The sequence below is a fragment of the Ursus maritimus genome, unplaced genomic scaffold (assembly GCF_017311325.1).
Source record: "Ursus maritimus isolate PB19 unplaced genomic scaffold, ASM1731132v1 scaffold_1, whole genome shotgun sequence".
Classification (NCBI taxonomy): Eukaryota; Metazoa; Chordata; class Mammalia; order Carnivora; family Ursidae; genus Ursus; species Ursus maritimus.
The window spans coordinates 69724841-69739848 of NW_024423343.1; the positions used below are offsets into that span (position 1 = coordinate 69724841).

The window sequence follows — 15008 nt, forward strand, 5'->3', positions numbered from 1 at the left end:
TATTTGAAAGTTATAGCTTGCTTCAGCCCAACTAAAGAGAGCCAAAGGAAAAAAATTTCACTTCAACTTAGAGTGGTGAACCCCTGGGGTCCAATGACAACTGTTAGGTGAATTGAGAGGGTTCAAAGTGATTTTGGTAAAACTCAGGTAGACGTAGTCTCTTTCCAGTAGAAAACGTGGTATTTTTTTAGGATCTATTTTAATTGAGAAATGGTATTTTCCTTGTCATTATGCACTTACATTTACTACCAGGGAAATGAATCAGGTGAACAGAACTCCCTATTTCATCTCTTGTCTTCCTCTTCTTCAGTCGGTTTTGAAGATGTTTTTTAATACTCATTGACACATGTCAGAGAAGTAAGGATTGGAAGGAACCGGGGGTTGTATGAAATGGAGATAGAATATTATTTAAAATTAAAGAATCTCTTTATACTAAACATCCTATATATACTTTCAATTTTTTAAAAATAATTTTACATTTTAATTAGAGGTTTAGGTGGTTATAATTAAGCAATGTGAATATAAAAGTTAAAGACAACCATGAGTAGGCTATTAAAATGTATCATCATCTCAATCTACCTTATTACATATAAATGGGAAGTCATCTAGTCTCAAACAAGTAAAAATTGGTTGACTGGTTGGTTAGTCCATTTGTTTTTGGACATATGACAGAGGTTTTATAAGATACTAGTTCTCAGAATAAATCAAGAATAACTATTAGTACTTCTTTACTAACCAATAACTTGTATAAAGCTCAGGTATAGGAAGACAATATTTGTGACTCTTCACATTTGCCTAATTGGAGGTGATGAAGTAGGGTTTTCTTCTCAGGGCAAGATCTCAGGGCGAGATCAAGTACTCTGCCTGGCACCTGTGAATTTGAGGTTTCCCAAGCTGGTTGGTAGGAATGGGTACTATTCCCACGCTGTATGAGCACCTAGCATTGTCACCTCTAGTCCTTTTCAAGTGGTTCTTTCCCTGGGCTCAGGTGGGTTCCTGACGCATTGGCACTGATGAGTATTCAGGTGAACACTCGAGGGGTCCATCCATAGACCTGTGGAGTTCTCTCTCCAGGCAACTCTCTCCTCTCCAGTACTCCGTCCTGAGCGCTCGAGCCACTTGGGTCTCCCTTGGACTCTCAGGTCCATCTTCTCATCTCAGGAGTCTGCCAGCTCTGCCTGGATTTCTCCCTGTGATGTAGCCTGGAAAGTGTCCCAAGGCAGTAAGCTGGAGCAGTCGTAGGGCTTGCTGCATTTGTTTTCTCTCATTGTTACCTGATGTCCAGTTTCTTACAAACTATTGCTTCATATATTTTGTCTGTTTTTTGGTTGTTTCATGCCAGCAGGTGAATCTAGTCCCTGTGACACCTGATTGGCCAGAAGCATAAGTCTGAGGAATAGGCTTTTAATTTGGGGTAGAAACTAATATCAAGAGAAGGATATAAGAGCTATTTCAAACATTAACAGAAGATTGGTTAAATGAATCATGATATATCCATATAATAGAATATTATGCAGCTGATGAAGTACAGTTTATGTTTTGCCACTGAAAGCTGTTAAGGTGTATAATGAAAATATTAAATACATTATTTTATTTCCTCATTAAAAATATTTATTGAGTCCCTATTTTATAGCAGGCACCACGTTAGGCATTTGAGACCCAATAATAAGCAAGGTAGACATTGTTCTACCTTTAAGTAAAGCTTGTTGATTTAAATTCTAGTGTGTGGGAGGGGGAGTGGAATAGAAAGTAAGCAGATTATTGTGTCTAATGGTGAATCTGCCAAGTAAATATACAGAATGATATTCCAAGATGGATGGGATGGGGACCCTGCTACAAAATAGGGTATACCTCTGTGACAAACTGACAGTTAATCTGAAACATGAGGATAAAGAGCCAGTCAGTAAAACAGTATTCTAAGCAGAGGGAATAGCAAGTGGAAAGGCCCCAAGAAGGGAAAGAACCTAGCATGTTTGAGAAGCTGAAAAAATGGAGAAAGGAAGAACAAGGACAAAAGGGGCCTGAGGTTGTGGAGGTTTGCAGGAACTATCATATGATGTTGTAGACCTTGTGTAGGGGTTTGGATTTTGTTCTAAGTTGCAGAAAAGTGAAGAGTAGTATCCCATTTGTGTAATAATGTAAAATGATAGCCACAAGGATGCATATAAGATTTCCAGAAGGATCTACAGGCATGATTGGTTAACCATGGTTACCTCTGAAGAGTAGAAATAGGGATTGAGGGAGGAGGACAGAAAGGGTTTTACCTTCTACCTCTTATTACTGAATATTTTACCTTGAACATGTATTCCTTTTCAAATCGACTAAACTAGTAGATTTATATTTTTAAGAGTTTTTATGAATTATTTTTTAAAACATTTGTCAAAAATATGAACCAGAGGTTCACAAAGGAGAAATACCAATAGACATATGAAAAGATAATAAGCCTTACTAGTGATCAGAAAAAAATACAGTTCAGATTTCCACCTCCCAGATACTGGAAAAGACAAAAAATATCGTTAGTAGTGAGTTTCACTGAAGGATAGGGAAAATAGATGCTTTTGTGTACTTCTGGCATTAATGTGTATTGATTTAGACTTTCTAGAGGGCAGTTTGACAATTATATTGCAAAAACGCTGAAAAGTACCTATCTTAATATTCAGTGAGGTTTTTTTTCCCTAGAAATTTATCCTAAAGAAGTAAATCAGAGAAGAAGTGTTAAAGTCCAACCATACAGATACAAGATCATTCATCATTTACAGCACTGTTTATAATAGTGAATAATTAGGCCCTATTAATAGCCATCAGTAGAAGATTGATTATTTAAATTATGATATATTCCATTGAAGATAGCCATTAAAATTTATGGTGTAGTTATATATTCATTGATACAGCAGGATGTTTACAGAGTATTATTCGGTAAAACATGTAGGTTAGAATATTTTAATAGAATTTCCTTTTTTTTTTTTTTTTACTTTATAGGCTTACGTATATATGTGTATGCATAGAGAACTCCTAGAAGCTTTTACACAAAAATATTAATAGTAATTTTTGTTGTGTATTAGGGCTTTTAATATGTTAATATTTTTAATAATTAATTATAAAATTGCACTAATTTTCCAGTGAGCAAACAAATCTAGCCTATAAAAAAGGAAAAAATGGAGAATGTTAGTAATCTAGAAAAGTTTATTTATATATTTATGCATATAACTTGATAAAAAGTAATAAAATACAATTAAAGTATTGGTTGGAATCTGAAGTAACTGATCTTCTTAATACTTTTTCACTTTTGTAGGACTTGAAGAAATTGCAAAGGAAAGAGAAAAACTCAAAAAGGCAGAAAGTATCCAGATCAAAGAAGAAATATTTGAAACTTCCGAAGATACTTTAAATTGTTCAAATCCAGATCATTGTGAGCAAAAGGAAGATCCTAAAGATAACACAAATCTGTTTCTTCAGAAACCTGGCTCTTTTTCAAAATTAAGCAAGCTTTTAGAAGTAGCTAAGATGCCTCCTGAGTCAGATGTGATGACCCCCAAACCAAATAGTAGCACAAATGGGTGTGCATTGTCTTATCAGAATAGTGGAAAACATTCACTGGGCAGCATTCAATCAACTGCAACACAAAGCAACATGGAAAAGACAGACTCTAATAATCTGTTCAGTACTGGTTCAAGCGGTCCAGGGAAGTTCTACAGTCCTCTACCCAATGACCAGTTGCTAAAAACACTGACAGAAAAGAACAGGCAGTGGTTCAGCCTTTTGCCAAGAACCCCTTGTGATGACACTTCACTTACCCATGCTGATGTAGCAGCTGCTTCCGTAGTGACTCCTCAGTCTCAGCCACCATCTACATCACCCTCACCTGCCCCCGCTCCCCTTCTGGGATCATCTTCTGCTCAGACTCCTGTGGGCCTCAATCCATTTGCTGTATCACCTCTTCAGGTTTGTAGTGCATATTGTAACTCATGTTATGTTGCTTTATTTAATCTTTGACCCCATGAAGATTCTCACTCCAGGGGAATCAGTTGGATATTTGTATAACACAGTTTGAAAACTGGAAAGAGTCGCAATTGCTATTACTAAGCGTCATTGCAACTACTCATTTCTAGCCTAAGGCAAAGGCTTCCCGAATTACCATTTTTTTTCCAGAATTTAAAAAATAACTTCAGATGCTAAACATTTTTCCTAACTTTTTAGATGATTCTGCTTTTAAAATATTTTGGTTTTTTGTAGATGAAAAGTGGAGTATCTATGATGGGACTCCAGTTCTGTGGATGGCCCACTGGCGTGCTTGCTTCTAATATTCCATTTCCATCACCTTTACCTAGTCTGGGATCAGGATTGGGATTATCCGAAGGGAATGGTAATTCATTCTTGAATCCCAATGTTGCTTCAAGTAAAAGTGAATCTCCAGTGCCACAGAATGAAAAAGTCTCTGCAACTCAACCTGCGCCTGTTGAAGTAGCAAAACCAGTAGATTTTCCTAGTCCAAAACCTATTCCAGAAGGTAGGTACATTGAGAGAGTTTTTAGCCACTTACTCTATTTCATCGTTAATAGAGTCCTATATTATAACTGAACCTTCGATGGTTATATATGTAGTTATAAATCTTTTGATTTGCATTGTGTCGTTAATTCATATTCAAGATATCTGTAAAAGATGTATATATTTATCTTAGAAATGCAGTTTGGTTGGTGGAGAATTATTGACCCAGAGGACCTAAAAGCTTTGCTCAAAGTGCTACATCTCAGAGGCATAAGAGAAAAGGCATTACAGAAACAAATTCAGAAACACCTGGATTATATTACTCAAGCCTGCATCAAGAATAAGGATGGTATGTACCTAAAAGAGATTTCTGCTCCCTTGCTTACTTATGAAAATTAATTCTTTCACCTTAAAATGTATTTTAGTATGTCTTAATTAATTACTAACAGGCATTTTTTTCTGTTTTTCTCAAAAAATAGTAACTATTTATAAATCTTAAATTGGCATTACTTTCTTATAATTTTTTACAACCTGCAGATGTATTGTGTTCTTAAAAAATAATATTCCTACTTTTAAAAGTAAGCTCTCTGCTTACAAGTGCACTTTTGTCTGTTAAGTTACATGCACATGTTACCCCTGGAATTTTATTTACTTTCTGAAAGCAATCGTTGGGGAATAAAGTGGATTTTAAAATTAATTTCTTTTCAAATGTAGTTGCTATTATTGAATTAAATGAAAACGAAGAAAACCAGGTAACTCGAGATATTGTGGAGAATTGGTCAGTAGAAGATCAAGCAATGGAAATGGATTTGAGTATTCTTCAACAGGTGGAAGACCTAGAAAGGAGAGTTGCATCAGCAAGTTTGCAAGTGAAGGTAAAATTGACTTGGAATAAAATCTGTTTTTAGGATAATGGAAGGTAACTAATATTTATTATATGCCTGACATTTGCCAGTTCCTATGTTAAATGTCTTCATTTTATCTCATTTAATCCTCATAATGATCCTGAATTAATTTTCCCCATCTTACAGGTAAGGAACAAGGCTCAGAGTAAGTAACCTGCCAGTGGTCTTGTAGTAAGTGGCTAAATGTGGATTCAAACCAAGTCAGTCTAACTGCAGTACCCATGTTCTTTTTACACAATCTTGCTGCCTCCTTAATGACAATCAAAACTGTCATTTCTGGTATGCAGTTCTTTACTGCAAGCCATTTCACAGTGCTACGCATGATAATGTAATGCTCTATTAAACTCCTACCGTCGTGTTTCATGTGGGTCCAGAAAGCACTTCTCTACAAGCCAAGTTGTATGTCAGACTTTCACTCTATATAATTTAAAATTGGACAATATAGATATCTCTGAATATGTGTTATATTATGGTACACACACTCACACACACCCCCAACATACATATATGTAAAGCTGTAATTTATGTATTTATCTATTGGGTATTACCATTGTCACAAACAGTGATCAGAACTGCCTTCCAGTGGAACAGCAAAAGGAAGGAAAGCTTTGCCTTTGTGCAAGACTTTTTGGTTTTGTAAAGAGGAGTATAAAGGTCTTCTCAATTGATAATAAGGTGACATCTCTGAGAATAAATGGATTGATGATGACTAAGCATGAGACAGACACCTGAAAAGGTTTAGAAAATATAGTTTCCATGTAATTCGATTTGATTTTTTTTTCACATTTTATCCAGAATGAGAGACTTATGATATAATACTGTCCTATCCAATGATTAAAATATTTCTTCAAAACTACTTTAATGCTGGCATTTGGAAATTTTCAGGGATCTCCAAAAAATATCATGTTCCAGAGCTAATAAAATATTCCTTTCTTGCCACAAACATAATTACTGCCTTTGGGAAGTTTGTCATTTGCTGAAACTATTGTGCTAGGTAACTATACGAATCTTTTTCCTGGTACTATAATACAATATAAAAATGCCTCATTTATCTGGAGTCTTCAACAAGTGAACTCTTATATACAAGTTAATTTTCTGGAGAAACGATGATTATTCCATTTAGTCCTGTAGTTTTTTAACATGTTTGTTGGATCACTTATGTATTACACTGCCTTCTTAAATTGAGAATAATAATGAGTTTGATTTAGAGTATCTTGGTGACACAGTATCTTCAGTATGAAGACCAATGATTAGATAATGATTCCCTCAGGGAGTGTGAAGAGGTTTTACCCCTATGTTAAATGATCCTAGTGTGCTTTGCTTTTTAAACCACGACATCTGCTTTCTGTATAGTCTGTTTTCTCTCATGGTCAGTTGTTACTATTTCCTGGTTTAAATTTGATTGGTTCTACTAGCCCTATTTTCCTCCAACTCCTCTTCACCTTTTCTAACTTGCCAATTCAGATTGGCTGTTGGTTGCAAAGGCATATTATCACGATTTTCTAGTTGTGTATAAAGTCAGACTGTGGACCTGAAACATTTTCCTGGAGATATACTCAAATTTTGGTGCAATGACCTTATCATATTACTGGCTGCTTAGATGTTTTTGGCTGTGTTCTCAGTAGCTAAGTGGAGTTTTTTTTTAAGCGGTATGTAGTATCCCTTTCAAACTTTAAGAATGAGGCCATTCGACATGACTTGTACCTAATGCACTTATGCATTACAATTTTATACTTCCTAAATATAAATGTTCTACTGAGTTCATGAGAAAGAATTGGTCCCACTATAGAATTGGTAATAATTATTGCCAAAGAGATTTAATAAAAAGCATGATGGTCATTTTGTTTCTTATTTACCAAGTATCTATTCTACATCAGGCAGTGGACATCACAAAATTGGATACAAGGTGGTTTCTGCCCTCAGAAAGCTTGTCATATAATAGGTAAACAAGACATGTATACATCTCTGTAGAATCCAGTAACTGATCAGACAAGAACAGAGTTACACATGGATTTTGAAAAAGAATACATGACTTCTGGTGGGGAGATAAGAGAAAGATCAGGGAAGATTTCATGGAGAAGTCAAGATGGAATTTGAGAAGATGACAAAGGTTTTGATGGTCAGAGAACAGGGAATGCCATACTAGAAAAAGCAAACAGCACGAGTGGAGCACCAGGATCAGGGGGCTCAGAACATATTTGTGAAGTGGGAAGTCATGGAATGGACTGCAGTGTACGGTACATAAATGGGAACATGCGAGAAAGAGGTAGATTGAGGTACTTGAATATCATGGTAAAAATATGGACTTTGTTAAATAGTAGGGAGTCTTTGAAGGATTTAAAGCTAGAAGATTGATATAAGCAAGCTGAGTTGTAGGACCATTTACTTATTCAATCAGCATACATATATTGAGTGCCATGTGTTTGCCCTACTCTGCTGGAGATAAGATGACTAAAAGCAGACATGTGCCCTCCCCTCAGGGAATTTAGAAGTAGAAAATGTTAATCAAATAATCATAGTAATGTAAAATTGTGACTACCAAAAGGCTATGGAGTATTATATGGTTCTATGAGAGCCTGTAACAGGGAGATTTAACCTCCGAAAGGAGGTCAAGGAAGATTCCCTGAGGAAGTAAATTTTAACATGAGAGCCACAGGATGAGTAGAGTTTTAAGTAGGTGAAGAGGAAGGGGGAAAAGCCATACAGACAAATGTAAACAGTTCAGGCAAAGCTCCTGGGGCTGAAGGAAAAATGGTAAGTACGGAAAAGTGCTGGAGGAGTAAAAATGGAAAGGAAGAGCAAAGTTCAGAGACTACCGAGAGTTTTCCATTTAAGTGGTCCCATGAAATGAATAAGTATTTATTTATCCTCAAGTCCTTCAGAGTACTTTGCTGATTTTCATTATAGCTTTCATAATATCAAAGTTACTAAATTTTCTTTTTCAGACTTTTCTTACAACTGTTTTAATTTTCTGTTCTTGTTTCTACCTAGCATTAGGAAACACAAGGTAAAAACTTTGAGTAAAGATCCTTGAGATCTGCTGGTGTCTGCTGCTGTATTTTAAGTACAGGTAATTCACCCATCAGGCATTTTAAGAGGAAACCATAATAACATTATTCTCTTGATATATAGGGTTGGATGTGTCCAGAGCCTGCATCAGAAAGGGAGGACTTGGTATATTTTGAACATAAGTCATTTTCTAAATTGTGCAAGGAGCACGATGGAGAATTTACTGGCGAAGAAGAAAGCAGTGCACATGCACTAGAACGGAAGAGTGACAACCCCCTAGATATAGCTGTAACCAGGCTGGCTGATTTGGAGCGGAACATTGAGAGAAGGTATCTGAAGAGCCCCTTAAGTACCACCATTCAGATCAAACTGGATAATGTGGGCACAGTTACTGTCCCTGCTCCTGCACCATCCATTAGTGGTGATGGTGACGGGTAGGTTATTGAGATTAACTTGAAAAATTATTGTGCTTCTTTGCTAATTGGAGCCTATTTTCTATTGCCTGTTATCTATGTATCTTCTTGTATGTCTGTGATCCATACGGATCATGCTATTTGCATGGTGCTTTGTAAAAACATTTTTTTTTTGTTATGTGCGTTGATAATCCTGCAAAGTGATCTGACATTTACCTGGTTGTGACTAAGCTTTGAGGCACGTAGCCACAGTCTGTGCACTACATCAAATTTAGTTGCTTAAACCTTATTCTTATTGGCTGTTCCATGTTTTTGTCATTGCTTGGCTTTCAGTGTGATGATTGTTTCACATTCAGTAGCCATAAATGTGGATGTGACCTACTTAATTTTTCTATATTTCAATGCAGAATTGAAGAGGATATTGCTCCAGGGCTCAGGGTATGGAGAAGGGCATTATCAGAAGCTCGCAGTGCAGCACAGGTAGCTCTGTGCATTCAGCAGTTACAGAAATCAATAGCATGGGAAAAATCAATAATGAAAGTTGTAAGTGTTTTCATTTAAGAAATACTATAACTAATTGACTTTATTCTGTTTTTCCCAACCTCTAAATCGTTCCTAATTAACACATTTCCTATTGTCAAAATAACGTATGCTTTACTTGACAGTTTGTTGAATTCTTAAATATTGTATCAGTTTGATACTTTTCTCCTTATTTTGAGCTTTTTGAAGGAACCTACCAAATATGTTATCTCTTCTTTTTAAAAATCTTGATTCTCATTCTGTTGAATATTGTTTATAACTGACTGAAGTTGTTTTCTATATTCCGTTAACGTAATTGTTGTTCATCTAAATATTTTGAAGACCTTTTCTCTCTTGTAAACATTCCATTTGCTGACATTATCTGCTACAGACATTTACTGCATTCTTAAAATGTGTTTATATTTCTATCAATTTTCTTTCTTTCTTTTTTTTTTTTGGTAATGCTGAGAAATACTTAGATAAGTAAATACAAAATAAGCAGAGAGCTCTTGGTTTGTGCACTTGATATCATGTATATGGCATTTGGAAGTAGCCGACCTGAAGAATAGATCTTTTATTTTTTTTCTTCTAACAATTAAAACTGGTTTTTCGCCTTCTTTGGTCAAGCCCAAGTAGTTATCACCTTGTACCAGGCACCAAATACTATATATTCAAAATAAAAGCTATATTTCATTTATCTTCTTCCAGAGAGATGCTCATTTTAAATCATGTTCATGTCCCTCTTGCCTCTTATATATCAGATATAGAAATATTTGTTATATTTGAACTTTTATGAATTACTTTGACATTTGCTTTTGAATTACAGATTAGCTGTAAAATCCAAACATTTGAGATTTGTTTTTATGAATGACATAGAGTAAAATTCCTTTACTTAAAATAGTCATTCCCCAAAGAAAAGAAGTGATCCTTAAATAATTTAACATTCTTTCCTTTATTTTTACCTCTAAGTTTAGACTACTCAAGGCCTTACTCATTCTTACAAGCAAATTTGGTTTCTTCTGTGGTTTTTCCCTTCTTCATATAAAATATCCATGGAATAATGAATCTGCAGTTTTTACAGTCTGCTCAAATTTAGGTCTTTTCCAGTCCACATTACAATTTACCATAAGATTAAAGGCATATTCCATTCATCTGGTAGCATTTTTACCAGGTAAAAAGAATTTTTCTTCTAAAACTTATTATTAAAACCAGTTTTAAAATCACCTTGAAGAAATATACTTGATGAAATCTAGGCTATAATGATCAGAAGAGATCGAATTCTACATCAAAATGAAATTGGAATAGTTCTTTTTCTCATATACACAAAAATAGTCATCATGATCTGGTCAGTTTTGTTATAACCTCTATATAGATATAAACCCAAAATTTGTACCAAAATCTGCCTTTATGTTGGTATACTTACTTTCTGCAATCAAAAGCTTTAATTCATTTCTGGCAAATTCATAAGTCTTTTTCATGTTATTAATATACATTTATCATTATTTAACTCCATCTCTTATAATCTTCAATTTTTAGTATTTAATAGTACATTATTTGCTATGAAACTATCTTGAAAAGAAGGCATAGTTTCATATTCAAAGCTGAATGAGCACCTTCTAACCTTTAACTAGAAATGTAATGTGCCTAGAATAATCCTCATAACAAATCCTAACAAAATGTTAAAGTACTCAGTATCTTCAGAAATACCCCCTTTACCAGAGACCAGGCTTACCTTGGAAATAAGGAGCTGTCATAATTTGCCTCCAGATAATTCTATGCCCACAGTATGCTTTATATTGTTGTTAATGTTAAGCATAGGCAACATCTGCTATTTTATGCTCTACATTTGCTCTAACATGTTACAGCTATTGCTGTAACTTTTTAAAAGTGTTATGAGCTTGATACCTGTCACCCTTTTTTAACAAATATCAGAAAAGAATTTTATTTTTAATCATAAATGTGAGATGTCAGAGACTTTATAGTATTTTTAGTTATCTGTTATAAGAAATAGAACTTACTTAATGTTCATGAAACTGATTTTTAACTTTTATTGTTATAGGGATTTAATTATAACCTTCCAAATGTTACTTCTCAGTATTTTTACAATAGAAGTTTTAAAGATGTAACTGAAATTTGGAGAAATAATACCATGTTAAGGTATTTAGTGATGTGATAATAGGAAAGGTCATAAAATACTTACTTACTGTTGGAATGGTAAACTCTGCTGCTTTTGCTCTTAGTACACATGACAATTTTAGTATTATGTATATTACGTATACTTGATAGATATTTAAGCTGAACAGTGTGTATCTGCTATTTTGATAAGATTTTTAAGCTGTCATTGATGTATATATTGAGTTACATAGACTATTTTAGACTTTCCCAGATTAAGGTTTAATGTTGTATTGAAAGTTTTAAAAATTAAGTTTGAACAGTTAAGCTGTTTTGTTTTTAAGAGTATAAATATGTAACTTTAAGTTAGTATAAGTGATTTACAGTTTAAATGTTTTTATTTTTCAAAATACTGATGATAAGACATTTTCTCCTGTGACAGAATGTAAGCTAAATGTCAAACACAGTGTTAGTATTTACTGTTTTTTAAAGCTATCTTGAAAGTTTTTCTTTTCTGACTTTGCTTCTTTCCCTTTGTGAAACTGGTTATACAAAGTATGTATGCATGGGGGAAAAATCTCCTTACAGAGTTTAAAGTTCTTAATGGTATTAGAAACTTTTTCACAGAGAAGAAATAATTTTATTTTTAGTTCTACAAAATAAATCATGACCAATTAAATTCTTTGATTTAATTATTGTTACCAGTTTTTTTTCTCCTTAGAATTCATTTTGTAGGATCCATTTTCTGCACTTGTGACATATGCTTGATTTGGGTTGAATTCCAGAGTTTCTTGGTTTGGACACATTTTTTTAATCAATCTCAAAAAAATAGATGGATAATTTAGACAAAATATAGGGTCATCTCTTTACTATTATATATAATTTTGATACTAATACAAGTTTCCTAATTTTGATCTTAAAAATTACTCTAACTCTTACTTATTTCTTTCTTAGGATATCATGAGGATGCTAAGATAAGCAAAAGATGAAATACATTAAAAAATTAAAACACCATGTATTAAAGCTACTCATTGCTTTATGTGCTCTAATGTCACGTTAATTATTTCATATGTTAATGTGTACATGCTTCTGAAGTGTGTGCAGGCATTCAACCTCTAGCTTTGTTCTTTGCAGTGTACCTGAAATGTGCATTTACCCCAATTGAACTGCTCACCCCGTCATGTGGTCCATATCTGTGTAATGAGAGATACATAGATGTGTATGGCTACTGTATATTTGTTAGCAAGCGGAATGTTTGTTACTAGTATAAATTAGGAATTATGGTGTATTTAATATCCCAGTAACTGTTCTTCACAGCGGAGAGCTAATTTTAAATGATTTCTCATGTATTATAGTACTGCCAGATCTGTCGAAAGGGAGATAATGAAGAACTGCTTCTCCTTTGTGATGGCTGTGACAAAGGCTGTCACACATACTGCCATAGACCCAAGATTACCACTATACCAGATGGGGACTGGTTTTGTCCAGCTTGCATTGCTAAGGTGAGACTGATCTAACACTAAACTTTTTAATTGCCAGATCAAATGCAGAGCTGTATGGGGATTTTTTAAAGATTCAATTCATAGGCCGTAAAAATCACCTTTGTGATTTGTATACCAAAAAAAGTGTACAACTCAGTGGTTTTACAATATTCACAAAGTTGTACAACCATCACCACTATTTAATTCCACGACAAATTTTTCGTGACCCCAACAAAGAGTCTTTGCACCCTTTATCAGTCACTCCCCATCTCCCGTCTCCCCTTGGCCTTTGGCAACCAGTAGTCTACTTCCTGTCTCAATGGATTTGCCTCTGCCAGTCATTACATATAAATCAAATTGTACAATATGCTGCCTTTTGTGTCTAACTTCTTTCACTTAGCACAATATTGTCAGGGCTCATTCATGTTCTACAGTGTATTAGTACTTACTTTTCATAGTCAGATTATATTCCAGTATTTGGATATACCACATTTTGTTTATCCATTCTTCAGTTGGTAGACATTTGGATGGTTTCCATATTTTGGCTATTATGAGTAATGCTTCTGTGAAACATTCATACATAAGTTCTTGTATGAATAAATGTTTTCACTCATCTTGGGTATATACCCTAGGAGTTAAGTTGCTAGGTCAGATGGTAATAGTCATATGTATTTAAGTCACTTTCTGGTCACTTTTAAATTAGAAACCTGTGGACACTCATACTGACTGATTAAAGAGAAGCAACATGATAATAGAATTAGAAAGTAAGGAGTGAGAAGTGGTCAGCATGTGTTGAGGGCCAGAGTCTTTGTTAGGTGTTTCCTAACTCAGTCACTCTCTTCCATGTTTAATCTCTTGGCCAATAACTACCATTAACCATTACCAGTAACTGCCATGTCTCCATGAACTAAATTCCAAACATCCATCTATTCACTACCTTCTTTCTTTTCAGTCTACCCTCTTTCCCACTCTAACTCCCAACAATTCTTTGACCTCCAGCACATTTATCTGAAGACCTTCTCACTGTCCCTTTCCCCCTTCATGTCTTCTCTTTTCCCCTAACCTTGCTTGTAATGTGTCAGCATTTCATTATCGTAATCATTGCATCCACCTTTATCCCCTTTGCCTCTGTCTCACTTGGGAAAACCATCATTCTGGTTAATCCAACTCTTGATTTCCTGACGCCTATACTTTTATATCTGAATGTGGTTGGAGAAAACACCCATCCCTTTAAATTCGAGGCATTAAGAGGGCCTTTAATGGTGCCTGATGATTTACCTCTAACGCTGTCTCCTCCATCCTTACTCTCAGCTGATGACCTTACTCCCATTTCCCTGTGAAAATAGAAGCAACCAGAAGAAAGTATTACAAAAATTTGCCACCACATGCACCATCCTTCCTGTGTCTGTGCTCACATACTGTACCTTCTCTCCTGTTGCCATGAATTGCTTGTGGCTCTGACAGACTCGGTTCCCCGACTCACGCCTCAGAACCCACCCGCTCTCACCTTCTTAGGAGTATGATTCCAACGGTTCTCTCTCCTCCTGCACCATCTATGTTTCCTTCTCCCCTGGGTTCTTCTCATCAGCCCACTAACATGTTACTATTCCTTCCATCTTGAGAGAACGAAACAAAAACCCTCTTCTGGGCTCACTTCTTCCTTGATTCACTTCCCCCATTTCTCCCCTTCCCTTTACAGAAGAACTCATGGAAAGTTTTCTGTTCTGGTTCTCTGATTTTTCTCCTCCAAATCACTCTTGAACTCACTCCAGTCAGATATTCAACTCCGTAGCTTCTCCAAAATTGCTCTTATCATGACCACAAATGACTTCCACAGTGCTTAGTTCAATGATCAGTGCTTAGGCCTCATCTAACCTATTAGGTATATTTGATAGAGTGAGCACTCCCTCTCCTTGAAACCCTGTTTCCAGTTGACTTCTGGGATACCATACTTCCCTCGTTGTCTTCGTGCCTTTGCTCTTTTTCAGTCCCTTTGCTGGTTTTTCTTACCTTCCTGATCCCTAATATTGGAGCACTTTCTTAGCTTCAGGGTTATCTGTAAAATGGGATGGTATCTAATCCAT

At 35.2% G+C, this 15008-nt stretch overlaps 1 protein-coding gene across 1 annotated transcript in view; it reads left to right on the top strand.

The window, feature by feature from the left end:
• The window catches only part of BAZ2B (bromodomain adjacent to zinc finger domain 2B), a 404062-nt gene that overhangs the window by 379726 nt on the left and 9328 nt on the right, over positions 1–15008 (top strand). Inside the window, exons 30-36 of the mRNA XM_040644603.1 lie at positions 3293–3942; positions 4234–4507; positions 4679–4834; positions 5200–5360; positions 8523–8728; positions 9220–9355; positions 12799–12945. Coding sequence (XP_040500537.1) covers positions 3293–3942; positions 4234–4507; positions 4679–4834; positions 5200–5360; positions 8523–8728; positions 9220–9355; positions 12799–12945 — 1730 coding nt within the window. The remainder of the gene's footprint in view (positions 1–3292; positions 3943–4233; positions 4508–4678; positions 4835–5199; positions 5361–8522; positions 8729–9219; positions 9356–12798; positions 12946–15008) is intronic.